Below are 25583 nucleotides of genomic sequence, written 5' to 3'. Positions count from 1 at the left end.
CAAAGTGTGTGTGTGCATGTGTGTGTGTGTGTGTGTGTATCCACTGTAACGGCCACATTTGTTTAAACAAACAACCAAGAGAGTTATTTTCATAACTAGCTTTAAGAGACATTTATACTGTACAACTCTGAACACTCAAAACAATAATGATGCTATAAAAGTATAACACACAGGATTTACTGTTAAATCTAAAGCCTGAAGATGATTTATAACGCTGCCTTGGTGGAAGGAGCTCTGTGGGGATTAAATATAAAAATCCCACTGCCATCATGGTGCAGGCATTTCCTCATCAAACTTTAGATCTTTATCGAGCTTAGGAACTGGACATCTGCTGGTTTGGGGGGGCTGCCAGATGGCTGAGGGGGGCTGGGCAAACAAGAGGCTGCTAATGGGCTGATAATGGGGTATAAGGATGAGGATGATAAGAGGAAGATTGGGTCTAAGGAGAGGAATATGTGCAGGAATGAAGTGGCAACAAGTTTGGTTTCATACAAGTCTTCAGTGATATTACTTAACTTGCACAGTTTGTGAATGATTCTACAAGTAAAATGGCAAAATAAAATCTAAAAAAATATTATGATATTGATGTAGAAGGATACCCATTCATTTGAAAATGTTACACAGTCAAATTCATTTCCACTCCATTGAATATATGGTAATACAAATAATGACAGAAAAGGCATCCACCTTTTCTCATCGTTTTACATAAAGCTTTAGATCCAGCAGATGCAACAAGACTTTATTTTGTGAGCTGTGATCTTTATGTGTTTTCACTTTTAACTTATATCCCTGTGAGTTCTTTATACTTAATAATAAAAAGTGAATACTTATTAAAATCTTATTTAAATTCAATCAGAACACAAAATGCCATCATATCTCTTTCTGAAATTACGTATTGCCCAGTTATCATTTCATTTATGCAGCTCAACATCTCAAAACTCTCAACCGTCTCATGCATCTATTACATACTGTACCTGAAGAAAGAAAAGCAGCTCCTCTCACCTGTACTTTGGGTCCGCCCCCTGACACTCTGGAGATGTAGCCCATGATATATTTGGCTGCCACTGTCTTCCCAGCTCCGCTCTCTCCACTGAAAAACAGCGATAAAGATTTGAGCACATGCTTTCTCATACATGCAATCTGAGCGTCTGAGTCAAATTCAAATCCACCTGAAGCATTGACTAATGGCATGTGACACCTGAATACATGCTCAGACCTCAAGTTAAGTGATTCATGCAGACCTGGGTGGTTGTTTGGTATTTTAAACCTTCTGTGTGGACAACCAGTGAGTTATGTGCTTTCAGCGACTGCACATGCATGTTCACAGTGCCACTGTTTTCAAGTTGCTACCACTGGCCGAAACAAATACTTTGTATTGATGGATACATTGTGCTTTTAGCTTGTTGATTAATCTAATGCTTAAATATATGTATCACAGCCACCTGCATGTGGTTTGGTGTCCAACAATTAGCATGTTGAGGAAGATCTCGGCCCAAAATGTCCCTGCACTGAGTAATATTTTCTGCATAAGTCAGGGTGTGCAGACTTTTCAGTTTGTCTTAGCTATCGGTTTTGAAGTTTTAGCACCTTACACCTTCCATTTCATAGAAGAAGAAGAAGAAAGTTGAGCAGGTATCCTCACATTCATGTTCAAAAGAGAGAAACAAAGAGAAATAAGATAAATAATACCGTATATCTTTTAAGTTGTAGGTGGTTTGTTTACATGTGTTTTGTCAGAACACACAGCAGCAAACCGGATGTTTTGAGGTACTATGTGTGGTAAACACATTTCCAGGTCCAGCCAGTCAAGATAGTAAATGTACATATTGTTTATTCAGCTGGTCAAAATCCTGCTTTAAACCAAGCCACAACTATTGATCTTATTCATAATTAGGCATGTGTTGGTGTGCGCGTCTGTGTTTTCTGTGCGCATGTTTCCATCTGCAGAGCAAAGATGACGGGAACTCATCAGCGATAATGAAACCTGCTGAATAAACAGGTGGAATCCCAGATCCTGCTTCATGTGTGCACACTCGATTCACTGTGCAAACCAAAGCGTGTTCTGTGCAACTAGAAGCAAATTTCACCTCAGAGGCTCAGTGTGTGTTAGGCCACAGCACATCTGGGCAGACGAGTGCTGCAGCAATAAGGACATTAATTCTGTTTTGTCACATTCACAGATTTCCCCCCTCATCTCTTTCCCCTCACCCTACACTTGCCTATTTTCCTCCTTGCCTTTCACTTTGCCAGTGTCATACTTATTTTGACACATGTGGTTTGGCAGTGGAGTCTGTTTTTTTCTTTCTGTGCCTTAAAGTAGAGTCAGGTTGGTAATGCCTCTGTGAGAAACACAGCTGTTGACTGGCTGAGGCTGCCAGAGGAAGTCATGGGAGCCACTCTATTACACAGCAGTCTCTATATGGTTGTGACCCTCCCCCTATATACCTCCTCATTTCTTCCAAATCCTTGCATTGCATTGTCTGGGCTACCTCAACTAAAACCTCCAGAGCTCCATCTGAGAGCATTGTTTCTCCTCATGAAAGTTATTCTCTGAAGAGCTATTTTCAACACAAGCCGCAGCAGGAGTTTGAGTTTTGAGCCCCCGAATGGGCGAGACTCATTGTTGTGACGCTGAAATGCTGAAGGCATTGTTAACTTCCGCAGAGATTTATTAACCAAACAAGGACATGAGTTAAACAATGCAATGCAGAGGCACAGAGGTTTAAGCATTAACTTTCATAAATCATTACTGACATCAGCTATGAGAAGGATGCACAGTCAACACTGATTTCTAGTTTTGGTGGTTTTAAAATCTATTAAAGGCGCACTGCATTCCCACAGAACAAGCTGAAGTTTCTTCTGTGATAATGCGAGTGTCTTCTTCTTTTTGTATTCAAGCTACGGGAGCCTGTGTCCATCTGTTTTAAGGCCCAATTTAACAGTCGAGAAGAAGTTGAGGAATCAACATCTTGATAGGATGAATCAAAGTGTCAAACTGTTAGGAGTGCGGATACCATCTGGGCTTTCAAAAATGGTACTGTGCAGAGTAGAGTAGGGCTTCATATGACATATGGTATAGTGACACAGGTTTAGTAGCAGAAGTGTTAATCCATGTTGCTCTCACCTCCTTTTATTATTGTCTGACACACGCTCTAAAGTTCATCTGCTGCATGTCAAGCCAGTAGGAGTAAGACGTCTGACTGTTGGTACAATACAATGTCTGAACTGGTGAGCAGGCCATTTCAAAGCAGCACAATCAATCGTCCATTTAGCCTGAAATAGTTTATTTGCTGCCCTCAGCTCCTTGTAGAGGAAGGAGAAACAAAACAGGAGTGTATGACATCATGTGCAGCAGCTGTGGGCAACACTACCTCGGTGAAACAGCAAGGACTCTGAACAAGAGACTGAAGCAAAACCAGTCACAGCATCAACTGGGATGGGATCAAAGTCATCGACCAAGAGTTAGTCGACAGGTGAGGAAGGAGAAAAAATTGCTTTTTTGTAGGATTAGGTTTAAAGAGCTGTTGTTCAGGTGACATGTTGACTGAAAGACTGAAACTTAAGCCTGCTTCGAGGGACAGAAAACCACAGCTCTCTGTCAAACTTAGCGATTGTATGCATCTGATCTTTGCTATGAACAGATGTGAAGTGGCTGGTTCTCGGATGACAAAAGTTTTGGTTGAGCCTTTGAAAGAGGTCGCGGCTCTGTTTTAATCCAATAGTTTGATGAGGAGTGCAGAACTGTTAACACCAATGCATCCCTTTAATATCTGATCCAGATGTGTGGGGATAGCTACATCAGTCACATGCAGTAATAAGCAGATGGCAAGCAGATAAACTAAATAGATAAGAAAAAGATCGTAATTACCAAGAGGAGAATAGTCAAGAATAGTCATAACTGTTCTCCCACTTCACCCAGAATTCCCCTTACGGTTAATTCACACATTTTCTTAGTAAATGTGAAAAAGCGCTAACACAGGCCAATGCTGACCACACTGCCTGGCCAGCAGTTCACAGCAGCCTTTGTTTGCCGAGACCTGGTTCATCATAAAACCACTTCCACGCTTTTGTTTGCTGATTTAGTCAATCACAAAATCCACCTCAGTGCCTTTATGTGGGAAACTGAACTAGCAACTGCTGGCTGTCCAAACAACGGGCGAAAGTGCTGAAGCAGGGGTCATTCATCATGAGGTAAGCACTATAGTAACCGCGCTGCTCAGGTGACTGGGCCATAGGATAAAGCCCCAATCATGACACCACACTTTTCTCTCTGCAGCTTTGTAGCTCAAAAACACTCACCAGCAAACTCAAAAAGGCTGTAAAAGTAACAAAAACTGAGTGATTCTGGGCCAAGAATCACGCAGGTGTTCTTCCTGGTTTTTCTTTTCTTTTTAAAGACAACTTTTTCATATTTGAGCATTTTTTCCCCTTACTTTGTATTTCACAGAAGCTGAAAATGAAAAGCTGGAAAAACACCAAAGAAACAACGTCACTTTCAGTCAGTCAGCTGTAGCAAATGATGCAGTGGAACCTGTTCTGTTCTCCTGTTCCCCTCCCAGCTATTATCATGCCCTGCACAGTTGCACTTCAGCGCTCACAGATCACATTGTACACACTACCATCTCCAGCCTTTGTCTCAACCTCTCTCCCATCCAGGACATTTAGAGGTTTTGCATGCTTTTACATATTTTGGTTGTCACATGACATTAGTCCATGATGTGTAAAGAAGGCGGAGAATGATATGCGATTCTTACCTGATGATGACACACTGGTTCTCACTGTCAATCATCATGTTTCTGTACATGTTATCTGCCAGAGCGTATATGTGAGGAGGGTTCTCATACTGAGCCTGAGAGATGACAAGATAATTTAAGTTAAAATCAGTAGTAAAACAGCTTTTGTAAAAACATTGTAGAGGTTGTTAATCCAAAATTAAAGCCAGGAACACATTAAAGGACATGTCTGGTGATATTCTATATGTTTCGTATTGTCAACAAATCTCATGAAAAGACCAAAACCATTAATTAATTAAACCAACAATTAATTAAGTATTGTCTGTGTAGCCAAAGTCTAATACAGCTCATTCCTCTGTGTCCTAGACCCCCATTGTTGTCCAAGAACTATTAAAAACACATCAATTAGCCAAACTGTTGCACTGGGTGACATATTCCTTCATTATGATGAACATGGACACTGTAGTTTATTTTTAGTCAATCCCACATACAGTACATCGTGCTGTAAATACTCACTAGAGCACCAAATGCGTATTAATCCGCTGCTGAAAATAGTCCTCAACAAATGCACTATTTCCTCCTGTTTGATTATCATTTGCTAAAAACTACAGTGCCCAGCTGTTTTAGGAGATCACTGAAAGTTAGAAAGTATTGAGAGATGGATTAACACATGGTTGGTTTTGATCTTCTCATTGGGTTTGTTGACCTTAAAATATATAGAACAATTTATATATTAACCCCACTTTGACTTACTTTCAAGATGGTGAAAAGTTTGCACTGATCTGGCAGATCTGTTGCCCTCCATTAGAGCAACCAAGTCGGCGCCTTCATTATTGTTTCCAACTATTCTGAACAAATCTGAACTCTTCCCTGTAGTTTGAGGTGATAACGCTAAGCAAATCTGAACCTGGTGCACTTATATACAACTATATAATCCGCCAAATTGTTAGATTTGGCATGTGTGATGCTGAGTGTTTTCACAGTCAGATTTTAAAAGTCTTTCAGTGTGTTCCTGGCTTAAGGAGACAAGCCCACTCTCAGCAGGCCGGCCAAGAGAGGAGGCAGACTTCGAACAGGCTGTTCTGTGAAGGTACTGCCAAGCCTTCTCAATGGTTGAGTCAAGTTTCTGACAGCAACATCTGCGCCAGCCCGCTGGAAAGTTCGCACTGCAACTAACCCAGTTCATTTCAAAGCTTTTGTCCTTCACACTGTTGCCATCTTAAACCCCCAGACACATCAGTACTTTTGCAGTATGTGAGTTTTCCGGTTGGAGTCTTTCAGACAACAGAAGCCATTTAAAATGTGTTCACAGGTCATATAGTATCCTACTTACTGCGCCCTGATACATCTCAACTTCTTTTTCTCCAAAGTATGGCATCTGCTTGAAAGGGTTGATGGAGATCAGCACAGGACCGATATATGTCTGATTAGTTTATATATTAAAGATCATACAGAGAAGGCAAACAAATCACACCAAATTAAAATCACCTCTTATTGGAAGAGCAAAAGTTGTGTATAAATTGTAAAAACGTTCCCCTTTAATGGTAACAGAGTTTCAAAACATCTTTACAAAATTATAAAACTGTACAGGAAATAAATGACTTAATCCAAGGCAGCCATGATGTCAATAAAGTGCAACAGTGCAGCAGTGGAGTATTTGGTGATCAGGCCTGTGGCTAAATAAGTATCCAGTGCTTACAGATGATAGAGAATAGACGGGCCATGTAACACTGTGAGGTTTTATGCCCTGAAGCCAAAATGCCGCTCAAGGCAAATAAAGCTGCTATTGTGGGTGGCCTACAGTGACCCACAGCCTTGGCAAGGAGACCTCACAGTTACGTCTATTTATTGACCCAAATCAAAAGGCCTGACTCAGAGAGGTCGAACCTACAACTGCCAGCATTTACTAAACTTCATAATCCTGAGCACTGCCCGAGCGTGGATGAAGTTTATGTAATGAGCTGCTTTGTGAACGCTCAGCATTTGCTTTTCAAAGGGGTTATTCATTCATTCATTGACTAATTTCACATCATGAACAGCTTTATGTGTGTTTGTATGTGTGTGTGTGTGTGTGTGTGTGTGTGTGTGTGTGTGTGTGTGTGTAGCCACAGCTGCACTTTAGAAACCTGAACCTAGCATTTGTGTGATGTACTGTATGAAAAAGATAGCTCTCAGCGCACCATTAAAAAAAAAAAGAAAGCAGCAATGCTCTGATTCAAATGCAATCTGCTATTTCTCACACCAGTTTGTTCACATTTTGCACCACAGTGAGATAAAACTAGAGTAAATCTGACTTTGGTGAAGGAGCAGGAGTTATAGGTCTGGGTGGAGGGGCGTACAGCGGGGCCCTTTGCCCCCTGCACACGGCAGAGTCTCACTGAGCTATTACTCACTGCTACAATGACGCTGTGAATGACCATTCAGCTGCCATATTCTGGGAATAGCAGGGATGAGACGGCGCTCTGCTATTTCTCGCCGGGTTGTGAACTGCAATTGCGAGCAAAGGATACAAAGATGTAGTCATCCATGTATCTCTTCTTGAGGTTGTCCACGATGGCGTCCTCATTGATCTTGCTGAGCAGCACCATGTCGTCCACTCCACTGTGTTTGACATTGTGGCTCTGCCAGTGGTACCGGTAGTGGCCCCGGCTCCCCTGCAACAAAACACATACAATGTACAATTGTTAGTTCTCTCAGAAAAGACACAATGAGATGGCGTGGACTAATCGAGAGTCTGACATCGAAGTGACACAAACGCAAACAAATGAACTGTGGCTTTAAATCACACTCAGAGGATGGGGTTGTGTGGTTTTATCACACTGTTGTGATAATCAGACAAGATGAAAACCAAGGCGAAAATGGTTATTATTACAGCAACAAAAAGTCCAAGTGTGTACATTTTCTGATCCTGACAGCATGATGAGCTGTGTTTTCTTTGAAATAGTGCAAGGTCAGATTCCCAAAAGTGCTTTGTGTTATTTCTCCAAGTGTTAAAGATGCTCTGACCAAACTTTTATCCACATCCTAACAATCTGGTTTCTCCCTACATTCCTGTTTTTGTTTTAGCTGAGTGAGTCTCCGGAGAACTGAGGTCATTCATCATGCGCTATGAGTCAGTGTTGTCTGGCTACTGTGGACGAGGGTCACAATGTGCTGTGAGTCTCTTTCTCCTGGACGGAGAACCACTCAAAGCCACAGAGAGCATCCAGAACATTAGTCAACACACGAGTTAACTCTTGACTTCCTCCGTCTTTAGTGACGAAGTGTGGGCAGAGGAAGGAGCAGAGTGGCAATCTAAACAACACCATCAAGGCAAAAAAAAAAAAAAAAAAGTCATTCAGTAATAAAAACATCAAGATACTGTACTTTATGTACCAGAATTGTATAGATAATATATTATTTTAAAAACATATTACTTATCTATATTTCTAGCCATGCTACAGGCATAGTCATTTGGTCCAGACTGAAAGATCGCAACAACTACTGAATGGATTGCAATGAAATGTACAAACATTCGTGGCCCCTGATTCAATAGGTCAAATTTTCAATTTGTCCAATTCTTGGGTTTATGACCAAAAACCTGCAAAACTTGTGTTCATCCAAACACCAAATACTGTGAGTAAGAAAACAATAAATACAGTGTGTTGCTCTTACAGATAGAAGGAGAAACAAAAACAGCAAAGAGGCAAAACCCTGGTAATATCTAGGATCACAAAGTAACACTACAGAACAGAATAAACCAGTGGAAAGTCATTTTGCATTAAGTAATTAACTCTAAATTACTTAGCCAAGGAGGAGGGCCAGCAAGCTTTTAATATCCTCCAGGGTGACTTTATTCTTTACAACAGCAAAATTAAAACCACTTTACAGACTCAGTCATAGCATGGGAGATGATGAAGAATGTTAACAGCTTTTCAGCTTAAATCAGTGTGTATTTTCCCTCAGGAGGGAAGCAGCAAATTATAGCTTGATTAATTCTCCAGATCACATCCATTAACATGTTTTACTGCTTTTTTTAGGTGCGGCGGAGGGAGATGCTGACTTCCTTCCTTCCTTAGCGAGGATGACACAGTGATGTCACTCTCAGAGACAAAAACACCACGTGACAAATGAGTGAGAGGAGAGTTTAAAGAATTAATGTTGTGTAGAAGGAGAAGACACAAAGAGAAACAGACGAAACCACACAAACATACTTGAACACTTGTTGCATCATTTAGTGTTTTATAGATAGTGGTGGAAAACACAAAGCGTCACACCAAAAATCTGCCTTCAAGTCAAGTCAATTTTGCTTTTATAGCCCAAAGTCACAAATCTGCCTCAAAGGGCTCTCGAATCTAGTTACAACACTTAAGACCCTTGATTCGGATAAGAAAAAACACCCAAAAATGGAAAAAGGGGGAGAAACCTCAAGAAGAGCCACAGAGAAGAAATCCCTCTTTCAGGATGAAACAGACATTCAATAGTTGTCGTTTATACAGAGTAGGCCAAAGAAGAGGTAGTAGCATTACAATATGAAGACACAAAATGACAACATTAAGTAAATGAAGCACATCACATATAATATTAGGCAAATAAGTAGGCGTAATAAGAGAATAAAAAGATAGTTTGAGTGTTTGGATTGAAGATTGTGGATGTGAACGTTGAGTAACAGTTTTAAGGGCACTACCATGCAAGAAAAGCCCATAACCTACTCGGGATATACAGTAAGGTTTTCACCAACAAGCTGATCCTCCAGAATAGATTTGTGTTTATTTGAATGTATTTGTCCTCTGAGGGGCTGACTGGGCCTCAATGACATCCAGAACCCTGTATTCACTGTTCTTTATATCACTCATAAACTACAATGTTCCTTTTATTCAGGCAATTGCTAGTTATCCTTTTCTTGCCACCTACTTATTCAAAGAAGTACTTTGACAGATGAGAAACTTTTCTCTGAAAGCACATGTTAAGAGAGAGTGCTGGCCCAACCACAGAGTCTAAACAATTGAACATGCTATATTTAACCTCTCTCTGCTATGTCTGGAATGAAAGTGTGCAGATTCAAGAAGGGAGAGGTAATAAGCTCGAGACGTAGGAGGTAAACGTCAAAGATTCTGAGGATTGTTTCATCTGTTTTGATTTAGGCCTTGTTTAATGAGGCAAGAGCTCTAAGAAAATATTCTTACGTGTAGCAGCGGACTAAAGGAGTAGCTGCACAGGGAAGGAGGGCTGCACACATACACACAAAGATGTCTGGGAGGTGCCTGAAACAACCACACTCCTCTGCTGCTGGCTGCTGAGCAGCACCACAGCAGCCAGGGGTGGAGGGTCGCTATACTCAAGTGATTGTAGTCGGGGTGTTGGGGAGGAGGGTCATTTCCCCTATAAAGATTTCTGTTCTCACAACACAGTCATGATTTGCACTCACAGCAGAATGTCCTTTTATAAATGATTTAGAGATCACCCTTTTCCTATAAATTTTTACTGAATTCTGGAAACGAGCTTAACCCAATGAGGTAGTGGCTACTCAGTAACTTCTGTATTTCTTTTTTTTAAACCTATAGAAACACTGTGATGTTACTGAAGTATGCAGCCGTTGTATATGCATAGTACACAATACACAACTTTATTTAGGCCTATAAGGGGAATTGGGCATATTTGTTGAGGCAGTACAGCACCCAACAAGACATGTACTATACATTGAGCATAAGAAAAGATGTAAAAAAAAAAAATAACACACAACACCTAACGTTAAATTGCCAGAATACAGCAAATTGTTTTCAGTAAACACTTACAGGCAGCTAATTAATGCCAGCAAGGGAGGATTCGCTCACAAAGAAGTGTCCAAGTAGGTGAAGTAAGTGTGTCACTGGTTTCAAAAAGAACCAAAGTCCTTCCATTTCAAACGAGCAATCCTCCAGCAAATGTCATTTTATATGCATCCATATAAAATGAAAATTGCTTGTTGAATATGTTCTGATCCAGTAGATTGTGTGACTGTGATTTTCTCACATTTAGTTGTATTTTATAAGTTTAATGATAAGATGATCCCATTGTCTCAGATTAAAATCTGAGACACTGAAGGCCTGTTGGAGGCGTCATAGTGTACACACACACAAACACACACACACACACACACACACACAGACACACAGACACAAGGGACATCTGGCACAACTTGAGTCTATGGTGGCCATAACAACACCATCACCATGGAGCCACAGACTTCCTCCTGTGCACAGCAAACACACAGACATTAATGAACCGAGCATCTGACACTACACACTTACATATCATGTTTGGTAGCAGTTTGATCTAACTATATGATATTTTGACAGATACCGTAACAACAGTTATTAACGGAAGTATAAAAGAAATCGGAGAAAACAGTTCAGACTTGATTAGTTTTCCCTCTGAGGATCAAACATAATTAGATCATTAATATCATGCAACCCAACTATGGGACCAGACCTTTTCCCAGAAGTTAATACAAAGGAATTTCAATACCAGTCTTGATCCATAAGCCCAGGGTTTCCCTTCATGCAAATACCATTACCATATATGGAGAGTGCAGAGCAGCTCTGGCTCGAGGTACAGGAAATGGCTGGGTTTGATTCAGTATCATAAGCGGTACTTTTCCCCTCATTTCTCCCTTCTGTGCCGTTCTCCTTTTCCACACCAGGCTTTGACACACAGTCCACCATGTGTTAGGACTACATTTCTGCTCTGCCCTGTGAGGCAAATCTGGATGAACGCCATGAGAACGAATTCCTCTCTTCTAAAATAAGAAGTAACTAAAGTCGTTAATCACTCTGAGCCAAAAGTCTGGTGAAATCACACAACTTCGATATAAGCAAATGACTGAGGAAAAATATGTAAAGCCAAACACATGCGGTGAAGGTAAATCGAATACTGGTCAAATAACTGAACAACCAAGGGCTCATTTGTGCCACAAACAGGCTGGGTTTCTGTTCAGGACCACTTTAAGTCTCCTGGTTGTCATCTTCAGATTAGAAAAGCCATTTTTAATGAGGCAAAGTATATCCTTCTGCAGGATATGTTAGTTGAAGCCTCTGGAGCTAAATCTAGCTTAAGAACACAGCCATCTTAGTGCTACAAGGCAGACTAATACTGTAGCTTATGTACTGAAAGTGACTAGAGGAAAAAGCCCTGAGCATTTCAGTGGATGTGACTTTAACTTCTGCCTGGAACGGCCTGCTTTAGGAGAGACCCCATGTCTGATAAGCCCTCATGTATTAGATTAGCGGTGCCACCATGTACCAGCTTACTTGACCTGATTTCTAAAGTAAATGCTGCCTTAAAATGTCAAGTTCCAAAAACGTTCCCATCATAAACACAATGTTCAAACATTATAGATTTGACAATATACACACACAGTACATGTTTTTGTTGTGTTAAATATCAAACCTCATCTCTACTTGGTTAGAAAAGCTAAAGAGCAACTGGTGGTCAAAGAAAAGATGATGCTCCGTTTAGAGATGGCTGTGGATGTAGGGCACTGATTAACAACAGCAGATGTGATGGCTATTTCCAAATTATTATCAGTGCTCGCCAATGACTGTGTGATGAAAAGGTTGCTGGTGAAAAGAGCCAAGGACAAAGACCCAAGTAATCTAATTTGGTAAACATGTGTCACAAATTAAAGCACAAATTAGGGATAATTCCAGTCATGGCTGATGAGGCCAAAGAGTTTCCAAAGGGACTCTCAGTGCCATGAAATTCGTTTTGTTTGTTGTTGTTTTTTTGCTAACCAAAAGCTGGAGGAATTTTATAAATGTTCCAATTTAGACATTACATTTTTGTAATTGTTTTAATGGGTGTTGACTATAAAGTATTTTTATCATTAACGGCCCCATCGGTGGTCCAAATGTAGACTAAAGGGTCGCCTCGTCATTAAGTTAAACTTATTATTATGCAGACTAACACTAGACAACCATGATATTCAGGTTATTAATGTTCCCTGATGATGTTAAATGTTTGAGGTTAAATTTTGTGAAACACACACAGCGTTTATTTTTCATCAAGAAGAACGCCTCCATTTGTATAGTCTAGAAGTAGTCTAGAAATGACTGATTTGGCCTTGGACTGTTATGTGCATCTAAATGTTGAAGAACACAACTTGCTTCTACTCCATTTCATTTAAGTCTGAAACATCTCTCCCATTACTCAGAGGATTAAAATGAATTTGATTAGAAGAAGAAGAAGAAGAAGAAGAAGAAGAAGAAGAAGAAGAAGAAGTTGGGCTCACCATCTATAATCACAGTAAAAACACTGCTCTTTCAATGGAGAAGTGAATGAAGGGAAATATGTCATGATATGCTCAGATAATACAGTACATCACAAAGCTGTTATTCCCCGATGCTTGTTGGAGATCACAGTGTGGTGTGACACATAGAAAGATATTTGTGTTGATGCAGCAAGCAGGCAGAACACTCAGGCTTCATGCACCATACCAGCCCATTAACTGCAAATCATGTCTTCATTACGCGACTGATGACCATTTTCCAAAGCATACCATAAGCATTTTAATTGATTTCCTACCTGTTCATTGCAGTTCATTTCAGAACAGTAAAATCACTGTAGACAATCCCTCATAATGAACACTGAGTCAGCTTTATTTTGTTACATAATTGTCACACAGTAATGTTCTGTAGCCACGAGCAGGAAAACCGATCCTCAATGATAGGTTCAAACATTGTCCTCCAACTTGAGAATAACTTGTATGCAAAGACAACCAAATTCACATTGTCCTTTTCATGATGTTCCTGTCCACTTATTGTTTGTCTCCCTGGGTTTACTTCTAAACAATCCTGAAACCTGGAGACCCTACAGTATGAATGCAATGCTTTTTGAAGTTGACTCTCTAATCATCAGATTTATGAGCTTCCTTGAATGCAACGAGGACTACTTTTCAAAACAGTCCCTGCTCGCAACTGTGTTATCACACAGCCATATGGTATCTATTGTAACAAAAAAAGGGCCCTAATGTCTGCTTTGATAGATTACCTATCTCGAGACAGTCAAACCTCTGCAAGTTCGTTGCTATACCAAAAGAGAGAGAGCGAGAGCAAAACATATGGTATGCTTCAGAAAATGGTATGTTGTAAAGAACTGTATATATATAATGCGCAGTAAGCTGTCTGATCTGATCCTATCTGAGTGTTTTTGTATGTCTCAAACGGTAAACATGGGATTTTTATGACATGAGTGACTCTTTAGGTCGAGTACTACTACTGGACACAATTTCAAACTACTAAAAGGGCTATAATTGCGACAGACTGTCCACTCCTGAGCTGTGCCAAAGGAAGTAAGGAAATAACTCCAACACACATTTCACGCCTATAATGTGTGGGTTGATTTTGACAGATTTTCTCCCCCATACTCCTCGTTGGAATCCAAAACATATCTAGTTTGATCTAAACTAAACAGAGCTTAAGGAGGTATTACTCTCTAAACAGCAATTCCACCTGGTCTCTGTTGCTTGCGTTTACACTCTGGCCAAGATCACTCACTGTCTGTAATCGGACCAGATGCAGATAAAACTGCTGACTGAGGTAGTTGGCCTTTCCAAGAGGGGAGGGAGAATATAAACAAGGCCGGGAGACAGAGTAGAACCTCTAATAGTAGTGTGTGTGTGTGTGTGTGTGTGTGTGTGTGTGGTGTCAGAGGAGCAATGACCCACAGTGTGAGAGAATCTGATCCGGTCTGAACTTCTGAGGGATGGGATGCTTATTAAGGTCACCCTGAGCCCTGTACACAACACACACACACACACACACACACACACACACACACACACACACACACACACACACACACACACACACACACACACACACACACACACACTTCTTGCTCTAAAGTGATGGATGTTGAAAACTCCAGATGAGGCTGGAACTTGATTAAAGAGTAAATCCACACAGAATGACACAGAGCGGAAAACTGTTGCTGCACAACTCTCTTTAAACTGAAACTGTTGATAAATGACGGGCCTCTGGTCACACTAAAGATGGGAAATGTGTGTGTGTGTTTGTGTGCGTGTGTAGATTTTCATTTTGGCCATATCCCTCCACAATTGGCGTTGTTAGTCTGCAAATTTGAGGCATGCAACTGTTTTTTTACTGTGTTAAACCCTGAAAGTGCATGACATCCATTCAACTTTGAATAACAACCTGTTATGTTAAATCCAACTTCTGTTGCTTGTTGACTAAAGCTTGTTTGTAGAAGGAAATCCACATGTTGTGCTGCTGCAACCAGTGTGCAGTCACATATGGCTCAAAGCCACACAGAGCAGGAAGAAAGAAAGCTACCTGTTGCATCACCTGCCAAGACACTGTGGAGAAATGTCTGTGTGATCTGTTCTGATCATATGGAGAAACATGTAGCTTGAAGCCTCAAATGTAAAACTCTGACAACTCTCTTTGAACATCTTATTTTACCACTTGTTAGTAATCAGTCCGGTATGAAAAATGTCCCCATAAAAACTTAAATCAATATTTCATTGCGTTGGCAGCTAAACTTATCACCTCATGGCTCCACAGCCAAATGACCCATTGATTGTCTGACAGGCCTCAGATTTGACGTCACAGCAACAGCACAAATTCAAGAGTACACTCTCAGATATCTAACTTAAGGAAAGAGTAGTAAACATTCCCACGCATTGACTGGGACACAGAAATAATAATATGTGACTTCTTAGAATGGATGGCATTCCCCCTTTCAGCCCTAAAACACAGCCACAATGCCAGCGGCTTGCCTCCAAACAAACGGCGAGTCAGCAAAGCAGCGACTGCAGTGATCCGAGCCAACGCTCATCAGACTTGTCTTGTCAATCAAAACAGCTCTGACCTGGCAATTATTGTGACATACTGGTGGCAATCATTTCTTATGAATGCAAAGAACCAACGTCACTGGAAATGAGGCCTTCACAGGAAATCTATGGAAATGTGAGTAATATTGAATATAAACCTTTTTCCTGCACATACAGTAAAAGACAGTGACGAGCTGAAACCGCAAGTTCTCTTGGCATCTTTGCACTTCAGTGGTGACAGTGGTCACTTGCATGTAATTGGGACACAGCATAAATAATGCAGACCAACCAGCCTTGTTCTCTGTTTCCACATCTAGATTTATCACGCTGTGATGGATCTGAGCTGCTTGAGGTCACATACAAAAGGAAGAATGAAGACAAATATATCATTCTGCTAGGATTTGGTAACATGAGCAATGACTGGTTGGAATGGTGTTATAATGCTCTGCCTGCCTGCAGGGCAGGGCTGAGCACCATCCTTCCCAGCAAAAGAGGACATAATGGTCGAGTGTAAACAGATACTGGATGACTTTTAACACATCTCAGACTGAACTACACAAAGTTTCAGCTTTACAGTGGCAGCACTTTTCTTTATCCGAGCACAGTAAAACCATGGAAACTTGAGAGCTGCTGATTTTAAACATCTCACATTGAATCGGTGGATGAACAGCAACAAGGCCGCTTATAAAATATAATATCAAAGACAGTGTGGTTTGGGGTGGAATTCAGCTGAAATTCTAGACAAGCGACGTGTCACAAAGTACTGTATTTTCTCTTTAAAGCAGCCTCAGTAGTGGCTGAATGTAAACAAACCATCCGCAGTGGAAACTCATTCATAGCCGTGCCCTGTGCCACAACAGGGCTGCAGTCTCAAATTTCAATCAATGAAATCCAAACCAGCATCTTCCCTAGTAGCCACTGAACACACGCAAATACATGTTAAGACACAAATTGCAGACTTTTAAACTGACTAGGGAGGAGAAGCTTGACAGAGTGAATCATGTGTAACAACGAAGCAGTATTTAGTTAAAATGCCACCAAACCTGGGAGGGCTTTCTGTGTTTCTCACGATTCATGAATTATTTTTAATGCATCCATCACGTCTCAGAAGGTAAAATGAGAATCGTGGACTCATCAAATTTGAGTTTTGACAAATAAATTGAGCCGAAAAAGACAAAATCTGGCATTTAGAGAAGAAAGACTGCTTCCAGCTGAATCAGAGCGTTTGTGTCCCAGAACAGATTCCGTTGCTTCTGTTTTGTTTTTTGCAAATAATAATATCTGTCTTAAAAACAGATAAACTAGAAATGGACCTCCAAGTCTCTGATAAACACACCAAATTATAAGAATTCTTTCGCTGTGTGTCAAAACAGCTTGGGTCTGAATACAGCGCTTAAAGGCTAACATTGGTCAAAGGTGCCTCACATTACAGTGAGAAAGGTCACTCAAGGTCAGACAAGGTCAGCCCTGTGCTTTAACCTAAGAGCGTAACCTACTAACGCTTATTCTCCAGAGAGTTTTTAGTTTGTCAAACTATAGGAGGCTCTATTAAGAGAACCAATAGAACTATGATATGACAGCATGACGATACTGTAGTTAATCATTCTTGAAGCTAAAAAAAGCTTTGGACTGCATATTTATAACAGTGACAACAAGTGCATTAGTGTTTTCTCCTGCACATTCATTGGGTAAAGGGGTGTGGTGCATGTATATAATGAATGGGAGTTTAATAACACTGACTTTATCAGCTCCACCAAAGTGAATGCAGTAATAATATAGCTAAAAGAATGACTCAGCTGTTAAACTCATGCACCGACAGCACATAATATCACTGAGCTGCTTCCAGTGTGTGGTGAACTGAGAACCAGCCTGCACTGGTTGATGATGCATACTGTAACTCCCCTAATTAAAGAGGAGTGCTGAAAGTGTTCAACAAAAATACACAAAAGAGCTGTGTGCTTACAGATGTGTTCATCCTGAGTATCTAAAAAACAAGGCAAGAAATGTCTGTTTCTTTGATAAAGGACTCTTAATTACAGGTGGTGACTTAAAACAAGTGCATCAAAGTTTGCCTACACCTTGATTTGCTTCTTTGGTTTCATATCAGTGATGTATCTGTCTTTTATGAACAATGACAAGCTTCCTGAGTGCAGGAAAGGAAACGCTGGATTCCAATCAGAAGGGTTCATTGCTAAATCATACAGTTTAGTGGAAAGAAAAGCAAAGTGAAAGGACATCCACCACCATAAGAGTCGATTAGTCCAGAGAGCAATTAAAACTGAGCAGATAGACACGCTGTGCATACTATATTACAAATAGGCACATTAGCTGCTAACATACAGTAACCTTTATTAGAGACATTATTTCTCATTGTGACATTTTCTAAAGTAAACAGTAAGTTCAATTGCAATTAAACCTCACATAAATCAATATTTGCAATGTCAAACATATCTTGCTGTTCATCACAGTTATTAAGAATAAAATATGAAAATAACTTCTTGTGATATACCACAAACAAAGACATTTGTTTTATTAATTTTATTGTGACTGTAGTTGCTGCAAGTAATCACTTCTGCTGTCGGGAATACGACAGAAACAGCCAAACCCAACGGTGATCGTGTCCCGTGTCAATATTTGTTTTGGCCTGTGATATTGTATTCAGAAAAAGACAAAAATCCACATGGAGAATAAAAGTGATAACACGATAGTGATGACCCATATTGATAACTTTGATACTGACTACTGCATGACACGGAGCAGCCAGCCAATTGATTAATATGACACTCTAAGGAAAAGGATCATGTGGTCTCTGTCTTTCAACTACAGCAGGAATCTAAACTAATGTCCTCTCTATTAATGCTAAGTTATACTCTAGTGAACATGTATAGTACACTGTAAATCTAGTGTATGGATGAAAATAACCTCAAGTTCAAGAGGATACTATTCTGACACTCCAGTCACTACATGATTCCTCAGGGAGAAATGCAGTGACTCAGCCCTGCCATGGGACATGTGCCAAAAAAGACAACTAATTCAAACCAGCTAATTTTGACTTTGTTTCCAGTCAGTTAATTCAAGTCTTTCTAAAGAAACACAGCAGCTGACAAGCCTTTTAAAAGCTTTGACTCAAGTCTCCATTGATCACTGTCTACCATTCTGTGAGTTTTTCCCACGTGGTCTGTGTCAAAAATATACAAGTACAGCTTGATATTTTGTGGATATCACTGTAAGATAATAATCTCAACACCTTACAATTGCCCTTCAATAAATAAAAGTCCCATTTTAACTGATTTTGAATTAAAACAACCCATTTTGACTCATTCCTAATTCAGCAGAGCTAATAGCTACCGAAGAAAAATACTTTAAGAATAACAAAAATGACACTCAACACAACCCAGCTTCTTGTAAGCTCAAAATCACACTTGTCTCTTCATGATGTTTTAATTCCCTGTGCCAGTACAAAGTCTCTGTGAGGAAGTAAGGTTAAACAAAGGCAATCTACAGGCCAAACCTACTGCAACTGATAACATAAAGACAAATGAGGTTTCCACTGGACAGAGTAAGAGGGCCGCCACTGACTCAGAGGCCCAACACTGGCTGGCATGTGGCAATGGGAAACTATCAGAGCAGATAACCCGAGCTCAGCTGTAAGAGTCTGACTTTGTTCTCTGTCCACCCTGAGGGACGTCATACATGCAAACAGGCAGCTATGACTGGACACTGTTGGGTCCATGATCTAAGAACAAGGAAAATAAACTAAACAAACATTAAAAGGACGTTACATAGAGTTAAACTTACAGGATTATGTTGACACAGAAAAGGTTCATTTATTCATAGGCAGTTGAGAAAAGAGAAGTGGTCTGTTCAGGCGTTGAGCAGCTTTTTAAAATGTAATACAATGACCTTCAGCACAGACACTATGATACCAAAGATAATTCATCAACTGTTATCAAACAATTCCATCTACTGGAATGCAGACTTCACTTCTACTAGTATGATGGGCATGCTCAACCGTGAGTAAACACAAATCCTGAACAGCTACAGATACAGCTGTGCTTAATGGGACCACTAAGTTCAATTTAAAAGTCAAACATGTTGAATTAAGATAAATGCTAAAGTTAGCATGCTGACATGCTCATAATGACAATGCTAACATGCTAATGTTAAGCAGGTATAATGTTTATCATGTTTGCCATCTAATTTAGCATGTTAGCATGCTAATGTTTGCTAATTAGCACTAAACACAAAGTGCAGCTGAGGCTGATGGGAATGTGATTAGTTCTGCAGGTATTCGGTCATGAACCAAAGTATCGGGCAAATAAGAAATTTTGACCTGATGATGGTGCTAGATGAAAAGTAAAGGGATCACCAGAGTTTTAACAATTAATCCTGAGGCGGATATGAATGTGTGTAGTAAATGTCATGGCAACTGATCTAATAGTTGTTGAGACATTTCACTCTAAAGCACCAATGTCAACTTAATGGTGGCGCTAGAGGAACAGTCAGGGAATCACAGAAGTCACAAGGATTCACCTTCTGGTCACCATCATGAATATCTGCACCACATTTTATGGCAATCCATCCAATAGTTATTGAGATATTTCAGTCTGGACCAACCCACTGACCATAGAGCCACCATGGAGCATGGCTAAAAACGTGATTACACACTTCAGCTGTTGTGTGATTACATTTATACCCCATGATAAATATTACAGCTGTGTAATTATCAGCCAGACAGGAACAAGTCCAGCTAACCTTGGAGAAATGGTGTCACACGGCGCTCTGTTCAGTTGCTTTGTGAATGACCTTTGATCAGCTGAAGTAGCTGCATCCTCTTCCCATCATTCACAATGAAAACACAGTGGCTGAGACTACAGCACCAGAACTACAGCAGAGCAGAGAAGTAGACGAGTAAACGAGTAGAGGAAAGGGAACTACAAGGCTTCCCTGGTTGGTCATTTTGAAAACAAGGCTGAGGCAAAGATACAGAGCCAAACTGTGCAGCTACACAGTACTCTTGGCCACAGGAGATGTAGAACACTCTGCTCAGGGGACGCAGTCAACAAACTCACAAGGAAAGAAAACCGCTGTATCATGTTTCACAGTTACAAGAATACTGGAGGCCTTGATGTCACCAATGGACAACTCACTGATGAAACATGAATATGAAAATATGCTTTCATTGTATGTGACAACACCCACCAATGATAATTATTAGCCATCATATGTAGATAAATACAAGGTCCTATGTTTAACTCATTCAGGATAAAACCAAATCAGAACCAAAGGGTGTCATCCCACCTTGTCTTGCATCCCTAATGTTTAATTTGTCAGAGCTGACTGCTACTGTATAACAATAAACAAATAAAGAAGAAATGACTCCAACCAAAATGTCAGTAATACAGCCTCTTGAATCATGTGTACAGAGGGACTGTGCAGGAAGATATAGTGCTTTAATATATAAAAAAAGGTTTTGGTGCATGAACATTTTTCATCACTGGATGTGCTCATCTACAACACAATCTAAAGCAGCACCACATGAATAGTACATAGTACCGCATCTGCTTGCAATAAATTAAAAGATTAAATAATAAAAGTAATGGAAATGTTGCATTTGAAAACAAAAACAAGAGTTGCAAAGAGAAGTCAAACCAGATTTGACTCAAGTGCAGACCCATACAAAGTGAAAAGCTCACAAACTTCGTGGTAGTAGTCAACTTGAATTTACAATGTGCCATTTATATGCTTCTCTTATGCAGAATGATTTACAACAAGTGCAACAGTAGAAGAAGAAGAAGAAGTCAACACTCATGAGGTCCATCATCACACAGCAAAGCAGTGAAAACACAGTTGCAGCTTTGTAACAAAGACGTATGGCACTGATCAAGAGGAGTGTGTGAGTGTACTGAACCACAGCGACAAGCCTAACGAGTTCCCCAGGTCCACAGAATGGGTGTTCGTCCTGTTTTCAGAGAGAGGGCTTGAATTCCTGAGCAAATCTCTACAGCAGTGATCAGTTTGAAAATGGAGCGCGAGCTTTGAAATGAAGGGAGAGGGGGGTTACTCAGTACGCACCTCCCTGTAGGAGAAACTAATGCAAACCATCTGCTGTCATACCGACTTGCTATTCAGCATCTGGCAGAGAAGGAACCAGTGAGCGATGCTGGTGTCTGCTATTCCAGACAGTTAGGATGACAATCAGACTATTTTCTCTCTCTTCTACTCTCTACATTAGCCAATACTCTCCTTAACCTCATCTAAAATTAAAAAAAAAAACTATAAAGACAAAACATAGGTTTTCATTTATTTTGACCAAATCTTAGAAGCAGTTCTTGAAACTTCCTTTTATTTCTTAGATGTTAACTTTTATCCATCAGCACCATTATATTCATAATTCTGCCATCGCTGGACAGTATTTTCTGCTGTCATTCGAGTTGCCTCACAAGAAGAAAAGAGCTGTTCATTCACTCTAAAATTAGGGCAACAATATGAGGCAAATACACAAAAATACTGCAGTAAAAATTCCAACTTTAACAGAGTGTGTAAGTGATAACAACTCCACAAAAGCATTATTAAAGCAGGAATGTTGAAGGAATGTATTACATTTTTTGCTTATAAGTTTTAGTCGCAGCTCAAGTGTAAAAACTCAGTTGTGCTACCTGCATATTATGCAACCTTTGTCCTTTGGGTTTGTCTCTGGGCAACCTGACCTACAGGTTCAATACAACACTTTAGGTGGCAGAATGTTAACAGGTTTCAGTCCTACCTGTTTTAAATAGACATTGTTTGTGTGTATGTGAACAAAGCAACAGGTTTGAAGATGACATAATGCATGAAACATACTGTACACAAACATTATTTAACGTGAAGGATGTTTGCTTGTTCTGGTAATTCAGTGTTGAGGGTTTTCTTTATTTTCCTGAAGGTAAATTTAAAGCCAAAACAAATATATATTTTGTGTTCTTGAGGCAAATAACAACACCTTTAGTTTAAAAGTGATGTCTCCAATAACAAAGAAGTAGTCCTATTGTCAAATTCAAATAAAAATGTGTTAACAAGCTGCATCACAACAGTATTATTGTGTTCAACAGCCAAAGTGGGAACTCTGCCACAGAAGACTGTCTTGAGGAATTGTTGCCAAAACAGAAGGACGAGGCCACACAACGTCCTCCACAACTTAGCTCTAGGTGTGTCTGCTGCAGGGATGACATTCAGTAACCAGGAAAAACCTGTAATGCACACACACAACAACAAGCTGCACATACAGTACACACACTCCACCTGACACTTGCTCATTGGCTAACCAACTGGTTTTTAAAAGGGGCTGTACCGAATCCACATAACTAATGTTTTTAAGTAACATATCTCTCTGGGTGTCACTCAGAAAAGTCAAATTCAACAGCTCTGGGTCAGTGCTTTCTAATTACTTTTCCTCGAGCCCATAAAAAGTATATGACTGTCAGGACGAAGACAGAAAAGGAGAGAGTCAGACTGAGGTGACTTTTACTGATTGTGGGATTGATGATAAATATGGGCCGAATAATACCACAAAAAGGCACCCTACATAATGAAAGAAATGCCAACAAATATCACCTAGAACATAGCTTTTCTCATTTTCCACAACAAAGCAACAATAAAGCAATCTGTCAAGCAAACTCACAGAAACTGTTTAGATTTGGTTAATGAAAAAAGTGTGAAGAGACAACCATAACAGAACTCCAAATAATTAAAACACATCTTTAATATTTGGTACTTATTAAATGGAATACTGTCGACTATGTATTGATTACACATGTGGGGTTTTTACAGCTACTGGGCCATAAAGGCAGCAACAGAGCCGCTGTGTTAAATATTTGGATTATATTGACTGTGTCACAGTATCTCAGCCAGTGTAAACATCGCTCACCATCCTCTGCCTTCAGTCGCAGTCTTCTCTGTCGTATTCCTCGCGATCCAGTATTGGTGCGAACCTCAGTGAAGTTCACACTGTTTCAGAAAGAAACAACTCTAGTTGCTGAACCTAAAGCCAGAGGACACAATCCAAGTTTACACAAGATATTCCCGATAACCTCCTGGAAGCATGGATGCGGCTTCTCAGCGGTGCCCTCCGTCCATTGTGCAGACAGATCTGAGTCCGACACTGACAGCAGCTGAGCGGCGTTCAAACTGCGAGTTGGATGGTTAATGTACGGAGGGAGCAGTGCCCTCAAAAGTCGGCTCTAAAACATAACACAGGAAACTGAGCCACAAGGTCCAATCAAATGGCGCTGAACGCGGGATGTACTTAAATATTCATTAGTTGCTGGGAGTGAAACAACTGGGCATGCGCAGCTTTGGGGCTCCCTAACAACAGACTCAAATACAAGTAGCCAAAATTATCTCAGCGTCAGTCCCTTTATAAACCTGAGCTCTCTTTTCACTGACAGCACAGTACATCCCCAACGTACATTAATGTAGGTTACATTGTAAAAACTATTTCCTTAGTAGTTTCTGCTGTTTTTACTTGCCCCCTCTCTCTTGTTTGTGCATAGCAACCATCCATAACTCTTTTATACCAACATTTATCAAACCTTATTGCACGTTTGTCTTTATGTGCTTTAAAATGTAACTTGTTTTAAGCCCTTTAGCTTCTGTCAAGTTAAACAGTGACCAACAGGAGTCATGTTTAAGTGCAACTGATATTTCCATGCCGTTTGCAGTATCCAAGTTGATACAAGTTTGTGAAAGAACAATATTAGAGGGCATTTTCCTTTTTACACGCTGCATGTGGAAGAACTTCATACACGGACGGGAGATCCCAGCGTCTCAGTATCACTGGCATACAGGCCTCCTTTGATTTATAACAGTGTTTATCTTCTTCCTCCAAAGGTAGTCCCCAAATTCTGAGCAGTAATTCAGTCCTACTCTCTCCTCAGAGAGATAAAATGCAACTCAAATGCCTTTTGAAGTGCATGGGTGGCACTGGTATCCACTTCTCACAACAAGTCTCCAGCCAGACTGAGGCTCGTCTTGAAATGATGTTGGGCGGTGAGGCGACTCTCTGGGTGTAACCTGTCTAACAGGCTGCCTCTGTACCCAGTAGACACGTGTGTGTGTGTGTGTGTGTGTGTGTGTGTGTGTGTGTGTGTGTGCGGGTGTGTGTGTGTTGTTATCATATTTTAGATATACTTTTACATCACAAGACTGACTACAAGATGAACATTAAAACCAATGTGAATTGCTCACCAGAACATATTGAGGACTCACTTGTATTAAATATAACCGCCTAGTATTTATCATGTGAAAGTGAAGAAAAACAGTGTATCCACTTGTATTGACAGAAGCAAATAAATGACTAGCACATAAATAGAGCATTTATAATGTATGCATAATAGATACACAAGAGTCATAGAGCTTTGGCGTTACTTTTGGTGCAGTGTTTTGTCAACACCCAGTGGACATTGTAGGACAACACATGCACAGCACGGCATTTACCAAGAGCATTATGCAGGTGTTCAACAGAGTCAGAATCACTGTTTATTATCAACATGCTGGCACTCTTTTAGCATTTTGTCTCTATATCTACTTTCAGACTTAAAGTACTTCACTTATGTAATTCCAGCATACAACGATGATGTCATGTGGGGATGTTCGACTTCTATACATCTTAACATGTTTTTGGTTACAACTGATTTTTAGATTTCATTGTGTGTCGTGCATCAGATCAGATTTTAGGCAGAATTTTCATTGTTTCATTATAAATATAATCTCTGCCCTAAGAAATATTTTTGGCTGAACAGACATGCTACAAAGCAGTGAGGCAGCACTGACAATCCTAATAATATTTCAGGTTAGTCTGTTGTCCCTGTGCAATACTAACCTCATATAATTTCAGAACTGTCCTTCCATTCCTCATCTGTCCACCAGGCACCCTCCTCTGCCCATCACCTGTCCCTGCCTGCACACCTGTTCCTACTTACTGCATCAAACCCCAGTTTAAATGTCTGCCACTTTCTCTTCTGCCAGATCATCAGACTGTAAGCATGCCTTCAAAACCTGAG

The 25583-nt window shown here is 40.2% G+C and overlaps 1 protein-coding gene across 2 annotated transcripts in view; it reads right to left on the bottom strand.

Annotated features, from left to right (window-relative positions):
• The window catches only part of myo1ea (myosin IEa), a 50021-nt gene extending 26293 nt beyond the window's left edge, over positions 1–23728 (bottom strand). For both annotated transcript variants that reach the window (XM_070925212.1, XM_070925277.1), the window contains exons 1-5: positions 23450–23728; positions 7244–7387; positions 6067–6156; positions 4755–4849; positions 1003–1090 (exon numbers count right to left, since the gene is read on the bottom strand). In XM_070925212.1, coding sequence (XP_070781313.1) covers positions 1003–1090; positions 4755–4849; positions 6067–6156; positions 7244–7387; positions 23450–23452 — 420 coding nt within the window. In that variant the 5' untranslated portion in view covers positions 23453–23728. The remainder of the gene's footprint in view (positions 1–1002; positions 1091–4754; positions 4850–6066; positions 6157–7243; positions 7388–23449) is intronic.
• Positions 23729–25583: the final 1855 nt, after the last annotated feature.

Source organism: Enoplosus armatus, chromosome 1 (assembly GCF_043641665.1).
Source record: "Enoplosus armatus isolate fEnoArm2 chromosome 1, fEnoArm2.hap1, whole genome shotgun sequence".
NCBI classification, from domain to species: Eukaryota; Metazoa; Chordata; class Actinopteri; order Centrarchiformes; family Enoplosidae; genus Enoplosus; species Enoplosus armatus.
Note: the sequence above shows the minus strand (reverse complement) of the source record. Positions and strands in the feature narration are given on the sequence as shown.